The sequence below is a fragment of the Cydia pomonella genome, chromosome 1, assembly GCF_033807575.1.
Source record: "Cydia pomonella isolate Wapato2018A chromosome 1, ilCydPomo1, whole genome shotgun sequence".
NCBI classification, from domain to species: Eukaryota; Metazoa; Arthropoda; class Insecta; order Lepidoptera; family Tortricidae; genus Cydia; species Cydia pomonella.
In genome coordinates this window covers 42,216,873-42,231,311 of record NC_084703.1, presented here as the reverse complement: position 1 = coordinate 42,231,311, position 14,439 = coordinate 42,216,873, and the positions used below count along the sequence as shown (strand labels likewise).

The 14,439-nt window shown below is 43.6% G+C and overlaps 1 protein-coding gene across 1 annotated transcript in view; it reads left to right on the top strand.

Moving 5' to 3' along the window:
• The window catches only part of LOC133524232 (probable E3 ubiquitin-protein ligase HERC2), a 115,857-nt gene that overhangs the window by 65,533 nt on the left and 35,885 nt on the right, over positions 1–14,439 (top strand). The window contains exons 50-66 of the mRNA XM_061860135.1: positions 382–477; positions 2,298–2,452; positions 3,063–3,284; positions 3,714–3,833; positions 4,167–4,268; positions 4,493–4,648; positions 5,240–5,401; positions 6,186–6,416; positions 8,623–8,746; positions 9,905–10,023; positions 10,336–10,491; positions 11,628–11,856; positions 12,314–12,453; positions 12,612–12,764; positions 13,252–13,371; positions 13,779–13,914; positions 14,230–14,382. Coding sequence (XP_061716119.1) covers positions 382–477; positions 2,298–2,452; positions 3,063–3,284; positions 3,714–3,833; positions 4,167–4,268; positions 4,493–4,648; positions 5,240–5,401; positions 6,186–6,416; positions 8,623–8,746; positions 9,905–10,023; positions 10,336–10,491; positions 11,628–11,856; positions 12,314–12,453; positions 12,612–12,764; positions 13,252–13,371; positions 13,779–13,914; positions 14,230–14,382 — 2,574 coding nt within the window. The remainder of the gene's footprint in view (positions 1–381; positions 478–2,297; positions 2,453–3,062; positions 3,285–3,713; positions 3,834–4,166; positions 4,269–4,492; positions 4,649–5,239; positions 5,402–6,185; positions 6,417–8,622; positions 8,747–9,904; positions 10,024–10,335; positions 10,492–11,627; positions 11,857–12,313; positions 12,454–12,611; positions 12,765–13,251; positions 13,372–13,778; positions 13,915–14,229; positions 14,383–14,439) is intronic.

Here is a 14,439-nt window from a genome sequence, read left to right as displayed (position 1 = left end):
CGATCAATTGCTCTGATATTTAGATTAAGATGATATTTGTAAAATTTCAGAATAAAGAATATAATGACTTGACTTAAATAAATACGAGTACAACCACTGAAAAAGAGGTTGTATTTAATTCCCACTTGTCGAACAAATGGTTGAAGCGAAAACTAGGAACCCGCTGCTAGGCTGCTTTCCACGACTATGCTAGCTATATGGTAAGCTATGTCATGGTTAAACTTAGAAGAAGAAGGTTATGAGAAGCACCAGTACAGATAGTGCTAGACGAGTCCGACAATATCCATTAGTCAGGAATACAGAAATTAAACTGCTTTACTTTGACCAAAAAGAGATCTCTGTCTTTTGTCTATCTTAGTTATATTATTATATGATTTTCAGGTATCTCCCCTAACGGCAGAGATTTGACGGTGGATTTCCCACAACAGCCCGGTTGGACGGGGCAGGTCAGCGAAATGGAGCTGGTTACTGATCAATGTTAGTATTTCTTCTTTGTATTATTTAGAGCCTGACCAGTAACAGACGAGTATGATCAGATGAGAATAACAACGCCACTATGATCATATATTTCTGGTTGGGCTTTAAAATAGTGGCCACGCATAATGATAACTGAATTTGATTTATGAAAAACCCTATAAAATTAAAATCAGCGTATGTACCACATTTGATAATTATGATGTGTGAGATCATAATTATTAATTTTCCGAAGCATTTTGGTTCATCTTGCAACATTTTGGTTGATTTGAGAACTGGATTAAACTTTCGGAGTCAAAACTCACAAGTTTCCTATGCCGTGCAAGAGCACAAGGGAATGTAGGGGGAAATACAAGAGTATTTCCCCCTACATTCTCTTGGCTTTTAGATCAGAAACCAAAGAGTAAAGTAATTATATAGGTAAAGAGAGCGCTCTTGCAGCATTTTAAGGAAACAGATTTGGAAGCGCTATCTCTAATTTGGATCCAAATCTAACTATGTGTGCGTGCACATCTACATATACAACCGTATGTGTAGGTATTTTCGTCCTAGATAATATTAAGTCTACTTGGGTGGTTTACAAGTCAACTGTTTGTTTGATTTCTTGTAACTTATAAAAGGTTTTTTTTTAGTTTACAAGATATCATACAAGCCGCCCAAGTAGACTTAATATTATGTAGAAAAGGTTTTAAAAGCATGAAATCCAAATAAAAAAATACACACTTTATAGTAAAGTAAGTATATGTTTATTGCTTTCAATTTGGTATACAAGATAGTAATACACTAGGTGTTGTAAGTACTTGCAGCTTCTGATTATCTTTGGAATTGTTCTTCTTTTTACCTTTATTAAGCTGCATTAGCTTCGTCTTCTGGTATTTGTGTCTCAGTCTGACCTATAACTATTTCATGTGCGCATAACTGACTTGCCTAGTTCTCAATTGAGCGTTTCTTCTTTGACCTTAACATCCAACTGGACTTGAATTCAAGATATTCCGGAGGTAAAGTAAGGACAGGCAAAGTGCACATTAGATGAATTCCTGGTAGTTTCGTCTCGCTCTGTAGCTCCGTAAACAATTCGATCTAGATGTTCTTTAAAATAAGCACATGACTAATGACGTAGTGGTTCGGTACTTCTTGTCTTCTTCTTTGCCTTGTCCCGTTATCTGGGGTCGGTCCTCCTCGTTCGAAGGCGCCAGGTTTTTCTGTCCTGGGTTGTCTGGGTATTGATCTGCGCCCGCTATGTCCCTGATAACGGTTGTCCACCACGTGGTAAGCGGCCTCCCTTTGCCGTTTTTCTCTGGAATGGCCAAGGCCTTTTTGACCGCATACTCTTCGTCGCGTCTCATTATATGCCCGATCCATCTCAAACGACTTTCAGCCATCTTTTCTGCAATGAGAGCGACCTTGAAAGAGCCTCGTATATATTCATTTCGAACTCTGTCCAGTCTCGTCACTCCCGCTGCCCACCTCAACATTTTCATCTCATTGGTGTGCATCTTTTGTTCATGTTTCTTGTTGGTCGCCCAGCACTCGGAGCCATAAATTAATGCCGGTCGTACTGCGGTTTTGTAGACGTGCCCTTTTAGCCGTATTGGCATCTGGTTGTTACAAAGCACCCCGGTAAGGGTCCTCCATCTCAACCATCCTGTGTTGACTCTGTGGGTGACATCTGCGTCTATGTTGGCATCGGCTGTTAGCATGGACCCGAGGTACTTAAACTGATTAACTTTGTCCGTTGATCCAATTAGTAGATGTTTACTAATGTTCCCTACTTTTAAACCTGTCGTCCCCTTGTCATAAAGTATTTGATCTTAAATTGTCAGCGGAATGGGGCGAGACGGCCGGCGGGGCCACGGTGAACTGGCGCGGGGCCGTCCGCGTGCTGCGCGTGTCCTCGTGCCGGGCGGGCGCGGGCGCGCGGCGCCTGCTCGACGCGCAGCCGCACACCTACTGGCAGAGCGCCAGCGGCACGGGACAGGTGGGAATATTTACTATTCAAGCCTCGTTTAGACGGTTCTACAACTTGCATGTTTTTGTTACACTGCTGTAGTTGGTCGATGGTCTGAATCCATTATACTCTGTAGTTACCGATGTATCGAATATTACACGCAAGTTCTAGAACCGTCTGAATGGGGCTTTAAGTACCACGGTACAGCAAGGCGCGGCGGCACGTCGATAGTCGCGTGGTGGTGCGTGTGTCGACTCGACAGAATGATAGACTGACGAGGAAGAAACAGTTTCTGATGCTTTACCAATTGGTAGAATAGAAAGGTGTAGTGTAATTGAAAGAATTCTCACTTAACTATACTTTGTCTTAACTCGAAAGTTGAACTTGGAAATTACAACTCTGTCTTAACTCGGAAAGTGTTTAGTAGTGTTCTTTTAACTTGGACTTGTAAAGGCCACCCCACCCTGGCGTCCCCCGAGCGGCGGCGTGTAGTCAACTCACGGCTGCCGCTCGACGCAACGTTGGCGCAACTGGGCAGCGACGCCATTTCCCATAGCGCCGATTGGACATCGACGTTCAAAAGACGCTAGGGTGCAGGCCCAAATGAGTGTTTCTTAATTTGTCTGTAATGTTTTCCCAGCACTGGATCCGCATAGAGATGCGGCAAGGCGTGGTGGTGCGGCGGCTGGGGCTGGGCGTGCCGCCGGGCAGGCACGGGCCGGCCGCGCTGGCCGTGCGCGGGGGCGGCAGCTTCGAGGACGCCGCGCTAGTGCCGCTGGCCGCCGTGCCGTGCGCGCCGGCCTCCGGGGACCGCCCGCCGCAGCACCTGCAGCAGATACAGCTGCTGGTGGACTGCAAGCAGGTACGCGACAGGATGTTATTAGGGCAAACATACTCACTGAAGTGATAAGTACACCGACGTGTTGAGGGTGACCGCGGCTGCACCCGGCGCTGGTATAGCTGCTGGTCGACTGTACACAGGACGCCGCGCTAACGCTGCCGGTTGCCGGGCCGTCTAGGGACGGGTAGCAATGGCAGGCGCTCGTATAAAGCAGCAGGGATTTAGCTGCTATTCAACGACGCACCGTCAGCTTTCTCTCAGTTGTACAAAATCTACAAACCCATAAAATGTATAAAATGATTATACTCGTCGAAAGTGAATCAAGTGTAATAAACGAATTGTAATACATCCAAAAACCTCTGTTAAAAATCCGTTGCCGTTAAATTATAAGTGACCGTTTTGTGTAAGCTGTAAATCCACCAGCACGTAAAGTGAGCCGTGGTGTTCCAGCACTACCCGTGCATCGAGGTGAGCATCAAACAGAGCCGCAGCGTGAACGCGGACTGCCGCGTGCACGGGCTCTACATCACCGGCTTCAGGACCAACCCGCTCTACACCGACATCGTGCAGGTACCCATTACTGTCATATACACAAAAAAAAAAACAATAAGAGGAATTATAATTATAAAAAAAACCCGACTGCTTACATATATATTTGAAATGGCCTTTTCACTAGCTCTAATTTGATACCCATATTGCTATGGTAAGAAAAAAAGTTTAAAATTCAACAAGACCGCATGTGTCTAAAATCTTCTAGCTGTTTGGGCCGTAGGGCGTGTCACAGAAATGGATATACATACATACAAATTCGGCCACTTGGCCGTCACGCAGATTTTACTCATTTTAGGACGTTATTAATTAAATAATCCGATCGCTGACATAAATATATTCTTTTATTTCCAGAGCATGAACTTCATAGCAGATGATTGGATGGAGAAAGACAACCCAACGGGAGCGGTGTCCGTAGATAACAACCCCCCTGTGATGCCCGCCGACTGCCCAAAGGTAAATATCACAAACTTAACATAAAACCCAAAAAGTCAAGTTAAGGTCCATTTAGATTATCGTTACTTTGCGTGTTGCACATTGGTATTAGATCAATCGGTTGAATTGGTTGTAAAACTTAAAATCGCATGCGTGTTAAAATCTATCAGATAGATATTTATCTACCGCGATTGGTCAAAACTGTGCTTTGCTGCTCTGAATTCAAAGTATTTTTTTCATTATAGGTTTACGTGTGGGGCCTCAACGACAAAGACCAGTTGGGTGGCGTGAAAGGCTCCAAAGTGAAGGTGCCCGTGTTCTCTCCCGGCCTCAGCGCACTCAAGCCCGTGCACATCGCCGGTGGCTCAAAGACGCTGTTTATCGTGTCGCACGATGGGAAAGTGAGTAGGACATGGGTACATTGTTGTCGAGGCTCGGTTGTAGCTACTTGCTGGCTGAGAATTCGGCTTAAAGTTTGGGAGTCTAACTAAAAATCGATAAATCACGTAGCATTCCAAATATTTCTTTGATATTCTAGAATGGTATTTAGATAAGAACAATGAATTATCAGATTTACCTAAGTGAAATGCAAAAATATAAATAAACAACCGAGATACCGAAATTGAATACCGTTTAATTTGTATGAAAAATATACTGATATTCGATCCCTGACTTGGACAAGTTGAATACGCAAGTATATGCGCTTGTTGTTTCTGCAGGTGTGCAGATCGTATGGGTTTCTTGAGCTGAACTGGTACAGTCAGAGTCAAATAGATAGGCAAGGTCGCCAAATTCTAATGATGCTGACTGTACGTGCTCTTGTCGCAAGATTCACGAACTGCATTATACCGCAGTCACCACGATGCCACAAGCTCACGTTCCTAAACATGCTACTCGCTGCATGTACAATAGATAGACTGTACACCGTAGCTAAACCACCGATCTGCTCCTTTGTCTAGTCAAGTAAAAATAGCGGTGTGTGACATTTCCAGCTGTACGCGTGCGGCGAGGGCACCAACGGCCGCCTGGGGCTGGGCCACAGCAACAATGTGTCTGCGCCGCGCGCCAACCCGCACCTGTCGCACGTGCTCGTGCGCCGCGTCGCCGTGCACTCGGGCGGCAAGCACGCGCTCGCCCTCACCGCCGATGGGAAAGTAAGTCGGCAACTAGAACTCTACGATGACGAATAAAACCTCAGCAACAAAGATTTCGGAATGTCTGTGCCAGATTCTGTTTTCCGATTCCAGCAAGAACACATGTGATACCTATTTTAAATAGTGGCACTATACTTAAGGTGGAACCCGTAGATAATTACATTTTGCTTCACTCTTGTTCGGGATTATGATGAGCTAACAACCATCGTACCTCTACGAAAGTCTTACGCTCTCCCGTAAACACGTAAGGCAAGCTCCCCGCCTCATCTGTCCAAGACACAAGCCAGCTAGTGTCCGTGGTAGCTTCCGGTACGCAGCCACGCGGTGCTGGAACAATCTCCCGCCACCAATTAGAAATGCCAGATCTAAACTCTAATTGCACAATGTCAACTGCACTTTCTGTTGTATTCTGCTTCAGTTGTGTTTTTATGTTCGGTGTTGTTTTGCGTTTGTTTTACGTGTCAATGGATACATTGAAAATCAGCGCCGTAACACTGCTCGTGTGCTGCGACATATGAGTGATATCCTTTGTTGGAACCACACGCAGCACTAATTTACCTAGATTTAAGTCTATGTTAACATTTTTGTGTATGTCTGTTTCGAATAAAACCATCATTAATTAATTCATTCGTTCAAAATCAAAGAGAGACCAAGGCCTAAGTGTGGGCAACAAAAGAGAGCGTACCAAGGAGAGAGCGAGACCTAAGAGTGTGATAAAATAGTTTGAGCTCTGACAATGCCAACAATATTCGCGGTGACAAAAGATACACTATTTTTTTTTCAGGTGTACTCCTGGGGCGAAGGTGAAGACGGCAAGCTCGGACATGGCAACAAACAAACTCTAGAAGTGCCCAAGCTGATAGAATCTCTAGCTGGCGAACGCGTGGTATCCATAGCGTGCGGGTCGGCGCACAGCGCGTGCGTGACGGCGCGCGGGCACCTGTACACGTGGGGCGTGGGCGAGTACGGCCGGCTGGGGCACGGCGACGACGCGACGCAGCTGGTGCCCAAGCTGGTGAGTTGGCTCACAAGGAAATGTACCCAACTGTCCGGTTCCGATTTGATTTATATATGTTATAGAGTAGTCTAAAATAACGGATATGTATTTTTGTTTTAGCTGCCCAAACTCAGCCTATTGGGAGAATTGTCCTCCAAAGTACTAAAAAGTGACAACATTTTCTAACTCCTATAGAAAGTGATGCTCGAGCCACTTGCAAGCCAGCCATTAGGCTGGTTTGAGTATATGCTTGAGAGCAGGAAAAATAATGAGGATGTGTTTTGTTATATCTGCTTAAACTCAAGTTTTCCTAAAAAAATGCCCGTCTTTATGTGTATCTTTAGCGATAGATAAGATATTATAAAACTTCGAATGTCGATTTTTTTACATGGTTCAAGCACCGTAACGAGTACTTGCATGCACGTTAGGGATTGCAAACCGGATTGATTTTGAATCCGGCCGGATCCGGCCGGATTTGTACCATAACCCGGCCGGATCCGGCCGGACCGGATCCGGTTTGGTATAGGGATATCAAAGTTAATTAAATGACATGTTTTTCTAGTTTTTTTGCGTAATACGTATTCCTAAATCTATAATTTGAAGTTAATAAATAACTTCTTCACAATAAAATAACCCTTAGTAGTAAAAAGTGTGACATTGTCCATATCACTTAAAAACCAAAATATGAAATTGGTCATTTATTATATATAATCATTCACAAGTGCTCAAATTTTCGTTTACAATTATAAATTTGATTAGTTTCCAAAGCCCGGTAATGGGATGTGAGGTGGGAATTGGAACTCCTTGAAAAGACAAGTTTTCGTAACTGTTCCTTGATTGAATTCTTTGTAACGTTGACATCCATTCTAGTAAGAAAATAAGATATTTTACTATTAACCAAAATGATATTAAATTTTCCCTCATTTTTTGCCCATGAAAGTAGTAGACTGTATGATTTAAAAAAATTAACTTTTTTTTAATTTACATAAAATTATATTGGTCAAATTATAGGGAATGGAACACGACACGACGATCTCATGCGAAAAATAATAGTGTAGGTTTGAAATCCATCGCGGAAAGGGACTCCCTAAGAAAACTTACATGGATCAAATAAAGAATTGGCTAGACGTAGAGTAGCATGTACCATGAAGGAGATTGCATAAGATTGGATGAAATTGTAAATACAAAAGATTCTCTCTCAAATTTGAATAGAAAATAAACAATATTTTATCATATATATATAAAATCGAAGTAAACTAAAGATTATCAATGCTATCATTTCATTTCATACATTCATTTACAATACAAACTTACAATCATATATTCATTCACACATGTAACACATATTGATTAGCCCAACTCTAGTCGGTTGAGTACCGCCAACTTAATCCTGCTCATTTGTTTACTTTTAACGTCCTATCACAACATTATGACAAACTTTTCTTCTCTTTAGCATAAATTACAAATGCCTTCCATGGCATCTCCATCGTTTAATTTTTCCTTCTATTACAGTATTTATGTAATCGTCAGATCGTGCCACCAACATGAAAGGCAACTTCTGTTCCCAGTCATCGTCATAATAAATATATTTTTATTTAACTAAATTTAAACTTTTTCATTCGTTTTATGCTCTGTTCAACTTCATACCTCTCATCCGTCGCCTTTTCCTCATCTTAACCGCACAATGCATGCTGTATTTAGGCGTTTTTTTTATTTGACCGGATCCGGGCCGGATCCGGTAGCTCCTGAAAAGTGCCGGATCCGGCCGGATTACCGGATCCGCCGGACCGGATTGCAATCCCTAATGCACGTGTTGCTACATTGAGGCCCGTGCAACTCCTCGCGCCGCCTGAATGAGACTTTGGATCATAAGTAGAGTGACAATGACAAAGGGATACGGATTAAAAGCTCCCGACTGCGGAATCAAATGAGTAAAATGGTGGGCCGTAGTGATGTCTTATACATTCAACTAGGGTTGTACATTTGTGTATTTACATTTGGCAACTATTTGTTAGTCAAAAAGTTACTTATACAGCAGTTTGATAGGTACTCTTTATGTAATATTTATTTATTTTTGTGTCATAATTATTTGTAAATACTATTATTCCATGCCATGCTTATTAATTAAACTGTTCCGTGTCTATAGCTAAATTAAGAAAAAAAGTTATTTAGATGAATCGTGAGACCTCTGTTCGCAGCGAACTTCTAAACTACTCGTTTTCAGGTGGAAGCTCTCCAGAACGTGCGCGTGGTGCAAGTGGCGTGCGGGTCGCGCGACGCGCAGACGCTGGCGCTGACGGCGTGCGGCAAGGTTTTCTCGTGGGGCGACGGGGATTTCGGTAAATTAGGTAAATCTTCCATCCATTCTAGGCCCGTAATACACTGCGCGATCGGCTTTACATGTTGCCTACCCTAGTGCAAACTTGGAGAATTCTGTCAAATAAAATTCCAAAGTTTTAGATGATTCTTTCTTTGACTGTGCACATTATGTCTTCTTATCCAGTACAAGATAATAAATATTTTTCAAATTTCTTTAACATACCTCTCGTGTAGTACGGTCCTATGGCTGCGAAAACACCTTCATTTTTGAATGCACTGCTTTCGTTAAATTGCTACCGTACATGAAGCATAAGAATAATGCATCCCAGGTGCCATCAAATATATCGGGCGAGGCAAGGTGTTCAAAAATATCTGAAGATTTTCCATTACGTCTTGGTAATAGAGGCGTTCAGATATTTGTGAACATCGTCGCCGCTTCGATATATGTACAGCAAATAGCTTAAAAGTACTGAAACAATTTAATTGCGCAAATGAAATGATGATCGTATACAATAAATAAGTCTGGTGGTCATTCTCTTTATCATTTCTGGTATTAATATCACTTCTATACGTTCAATGTGTTCTTCTTATGCTAAATATTGTAGTGGTTGATTTTTTTCTTTTATTTGATTGTTCGTGTTCATCGTCAGCTTTTTCGGTATATGTTAGATATATTAATTAAGCAGTGTTTAGTAGCAGGAGCTAAAACATTACACTTGTCTTTGCTATGAAAAGTAACGTCTAGTTATTTTAGTGAAATATAGTAAAAAACAAATGTTATAGTACTTAAAACTAATTTGAAAACTCACTTATATATCATATATATATGAATTAAAATGTTAACTCAATTTGTATTTGGTTTCTTCTATTAAACATTTAATTGGTGCGAAGGTTCAGAAGTGTTAAACAATTGATGAGTCCAAGGCACAAACTATAATACTTACCGCTCGCCGCTACAACGTGCGAGCTGTATTATATACACGCATATCGCTGTTTATCTCACACACAGGAGCGGCGTGTGAAATGGCATTAGTGAGATAACCGCCAAATATCCTTATTTTTATTTGTTAGTAAATCTTTTAAATTTATCGAAAACCATAAGATCGATATGATCGTTTTGTCCTGGTCTCTTCATTTGCTCCGACCGAGTAGTCTTGGGTGAGAACGGTTGAATGTGCTTGTTCTAGGACGCGGGGGCTCGGACGGTTGCGCGTTACCGATGAACATCGAGCGGCTGAATACGCTCGGTGTAGTCCAAGTGGAGTGCGGCGCGCAGTTCAGTCTCGCTTTGACTAGAGATGGAGAAGTAAGTATTTTATTCTTCCTCAGAAAAAAATATAGACAAAGGAATACATACATATTTATGTTAATCTAGTTTTAGTTTACTTAAGCTGTTGGTTTTCCGAATAAAATAAAACAAACTAATAATAGTGCATACTGGTGTAAAATATTGTACTCGTAAATTTGACAGCTGATAAGGATGGAGCTGTACGGACCAGTTATGCTGTAACTTTTGTCAAGCGCGCTAATCTAATCTTTGATACTCGAAGAGACATAAACCGCCCCATGCTAGCCCTTCTATATTGAACCTTATTTAAATGTTCTCTCTTCTCAACAGGTGTGGACATGGGGCAAGGGCGACTATTTCCGACTGGGGCACGGTTGTGACGTCCACGTACGGAAGCCAACCATTGTAGAAGCGCTGCGCGGGCAAAGGGTTGTTCACGTGGCGGTCGGTGCTCTACACTGCCTTGCCGTCACTGCCGACAACCAGGTATATCACGATTTGTTGCGAAAGTGAGTTCCGAGTGTGTAGATTTTTAGGCTGCGACGTCCACGTACTATCGTGGGTCCACGTACTATCGTGGGTCCACGTACTATTATATTTTTCGGGTACATTACCTCTATTATTGGCCATATAAAACTTCGAACCGAGTAGTTGATTAAAATCGAGTTTTACATAATGTCTTGTCGTCCAACTACAAGCAACCTTCGAATATTGTCAATACTGGGTCGTACAATAGTCGAGCTAGTGTTTTAGCTTGTCGGATCTGTTTAACAGTCCGATTTGGCTGTTTTATTGCTCGATAGCTCTTATAGCCACCTCTGAGGTGAATCATCTTTATCTTTCTAGAAGTTTCTTTGAATTTTTGGGATAAATCGTAATTAGACCGTCCTGAATTTTGTTTGAGTGACCTTGGGACTTTTTCCCAAAATCTTGTTATTTGTCCCAGACCTCCGATTAGTTTGTATTTTCCTGTCGGCTGATAGAGTCTCCTTGTAACGTTTTATGACCCTACAAATACTAGCTTTTATCATCTTAAGCGACTTAGCTGTCTTCGTCCAGGATCAATAAGAGTTTTTGAAGTATTTATGCACAATCAATCTCCTGTTCTCAATTTTCATGATCGAAAACTTTAAAATGCATAAAGCTAGAAAAATAATATTTTTACCATTAATACTGTGAAGGTGATTGAACTGTAACTGTCAATTTTTTTCCCGCCATGGAATTATTATTTTTTAAACATTGCTAATTATGTGCCAATTCTATATGAATTAAGCTTTAATCCCAATAAGGCCTAGTTTATCCTCTGGGTTGGAAGGTCAGATGGCAGTCGCTTTCATAAAAACTAGTGCCTACGCCAAATCTTGGGATTAGTTGTCAAGCGGACCCTAGGCTCCGGTAAAATGCCGGGACAACGCGAGAAACAAGATTTCGGTATATTTCTTGCACCATTTTTGAGAAAAGCACTGTATATGATTCGGCTGGAAGGCTACGTGCTGGCTTCGGATTCAATTAAACGGACTCCCAAGGTCGTACGTTTAAAACAAATCCTCAGCTAGCAAGTAGCTACTCGTACTTCCAAGGTTCAACAATAATGTAGGTGATTAATGATCGATGGGTTGCAGGTGTGGGCCTGGGGCGACAACGACCACGGCCAGCAGGGCAACGGCACGACGTGCGTGAACCGGCGGCCGGCGCTGGTGGCCGGCGTGGAGGGCGTGCAGCGCGCCGCCGCCGGCTCCAGCCACTCGGTGGCGTGGTCGCTGCGCGCGCCCGCCGCCGAGCCGCGCGCGCCCGTGCAAGAGCCGCTCGCCTTCCCGGTGCTGCGGGACCCGCTGGGCGCCACCGCGCTAGGTCGGTACACCGCCCACGGGCTTCGGCCACTCCACTATACGTGCGTCCGTCACCAAATGCCCGGGACGAGGAGGGGGAAGAAATAATTTGATGGATTTTTCACTTTACTGTTTATTTCACTCTATTTATTTATAAGAGTAGACTTTTATGTCAAAGGGCGAGGAATCCTAAACGAAGTGAAGAACACAATACAATTCCGAGAATAGTGAGAGATTCAAGTGAATGATAACATTTTTTCTACCATAAGCCATATACTGCTTTTCATACCACCCACGAGGAAAATACCACCAGATTTTACCGAAGTCGACACCACTACTTTTAATTCAGAATACAACACTTTAACCCTTCGAACGCCTATCATAAACGCGCGCGTAATCATAAACCTTGTCGCAATGCACGAAGCTTGATCTTGGGTTGTAAATGCGCACGTAATAAACAAGAATCATCACCTTCACAGGTCTATACTCTGAGGAGACCATGGTAGAAGAACGGCAAGAGCCGATACCGTCTTTGGCCGCCGCAGCTTTGGCGCTCGAACCGCCGGTGGCTGTTCAGCACGCACTATCACTTATTTTACTGGGACTTCATATTACCCAGGTATGTTTAACTTGACATTAGATAATACCCAAACTTAAATCTGTCATTGCTATATTCCCGAATTAATTTCCTCAGATCTGTACTCAGCAGCAAGACCTGAGACTACAAAGTACAGATTCACAATACTAATAATTACATTGTTTGTTTGGTTTGGCTAGGCCCGAAGCTTGCTAGTGGAGGCTCTCCGCACCCACGAAGCCTGCGCGAGCGGTGCGCCCGTGGTCGCCGGAATGGACATCGAAGACGAGGACACGGACGCCGACGCTCGCACGGGAGGGGGCGAGGCGCCCGCTGACCGCACCACGTTACAGGTGAGATACACCGCTAGCGCAGGCTCCGGCACGAAGCCTGCCGACCGGCGCGCCCGTGGTCGCCGGAGTGGACATCGAGGACACGGACGCCGATGCTCGCACGGGAGGGGGCGAGGCGCCCGCTGACCGCACCACCTTACAGGTAATGATATACTACAATCACCGTCGGACATTGGTACATTTTAGCAACTTTCAGAAGATAAGTATATACCTAGGTAAGATATGAAAATGGCTCCGACTCACAGAAAATTAGGGTACCTTCAAGATTTTTTTGAGAAGTCACAAGAATTAAAGGAAATCAGTTAATACTACGAGTATTTATTATTAGGAACTAGACACACTATACGAAGACGAAAGCATACGATCTTAAGTTGGCCTATGTAAAACTGTTGATCAGAAGCTATTCTTAGTAATAAGTAATAACACTACAATAGACATAGTGCAAATTATGTTCGTTTTCATAATATTCTCATCCTTGTCGTCACAGAGCGGTGCAAGCAGTCCGCTGAGCGGCTCGATGTCACCTCGGCAGTCTGCCGTTATGTCGTCGAGCGCGGTGTCCGTGGCCGCCGCCACCATGACCGTGCAGCAGGCGGAGGCGCCCAAGGTAAGACCACTTTCCACTAATATTTCAGTCCCGGTCGTTAGTAAACGGTGCGAGCAGTCCGCCGAGCGCGGGTAATATCGTCTCGACCGTCCGCCGTGATGATGTCGAGCGTGGTCTCTGTCGCCGCCGCTACTAATAATTGGTGACCTTTTCCTATTGAGAAAATTGGTTTGTCAGACTATAGATGCCTTGTTATGTTTATATATAGGGTTGGAGGGTCTGTCACCTTGTAGTATAAATCGAATACTAATATACTTGATGTTCTCACTTCGCGCCTGTAAACGAAAGGCGACTGTGCTGCCCCCTAATTCTCACGCTACACTCTCAATTATGTAATGATAACTGTTGATAGTTTGTCTTATTTAATATTATTAAAAATTATAAAATAAATTCGCTGATTGTTTCAGATGGCTCTGGACGATTTTACGTCGCAACTGGGCGAAACGGACGCGCGGGCTCTAGTCGATCTACTGAAGCTGGCGTCTGCCGGACGAATACCGGACGCAAATAACGCTGCTAAAACTATCACTGATGTGCTTATGTGTAAGTCTGTACTCTACATGGCGTACCCAGTTTTTATGATATGGTACAACAATGTCGTCATCTTCGATGATATTGGCTGATTTCACACTATTTATCTTATTATATCTTTCTCGCACATGCTTTTTTTTTGTTTTTGACAAATAAGATAATGCTAGAAGTGGAATAATCGCAACGGCAATATCTTTTATCTTGGCCACAACTGTTGCCAACTGGACTAGTACACGTAGTTGCGAAAACATTGGTGAAGGCCCACATAGATACTGATAGACTAGGCGCATGACTTCCTAAAATGAATCGATGTCAACCTGTCGTCAGCTCTGTGCGGCCGCAAGCCGGCCGTGGCCGACATGGTGGTGGAGCTGTGCGTGTGCGAGCTGGAGGAGGCGTGCGCCGGCCCGCAGCGGCCGCTGCCGCGCCCCGTCACCGTCGAGAGCCCGCACCCCTACTCCGACAACACCGATATATCAGGTGACTTTGCTCCTGCGGAACCTATAGAAAAATACACACACACGATGACCTGCTGAC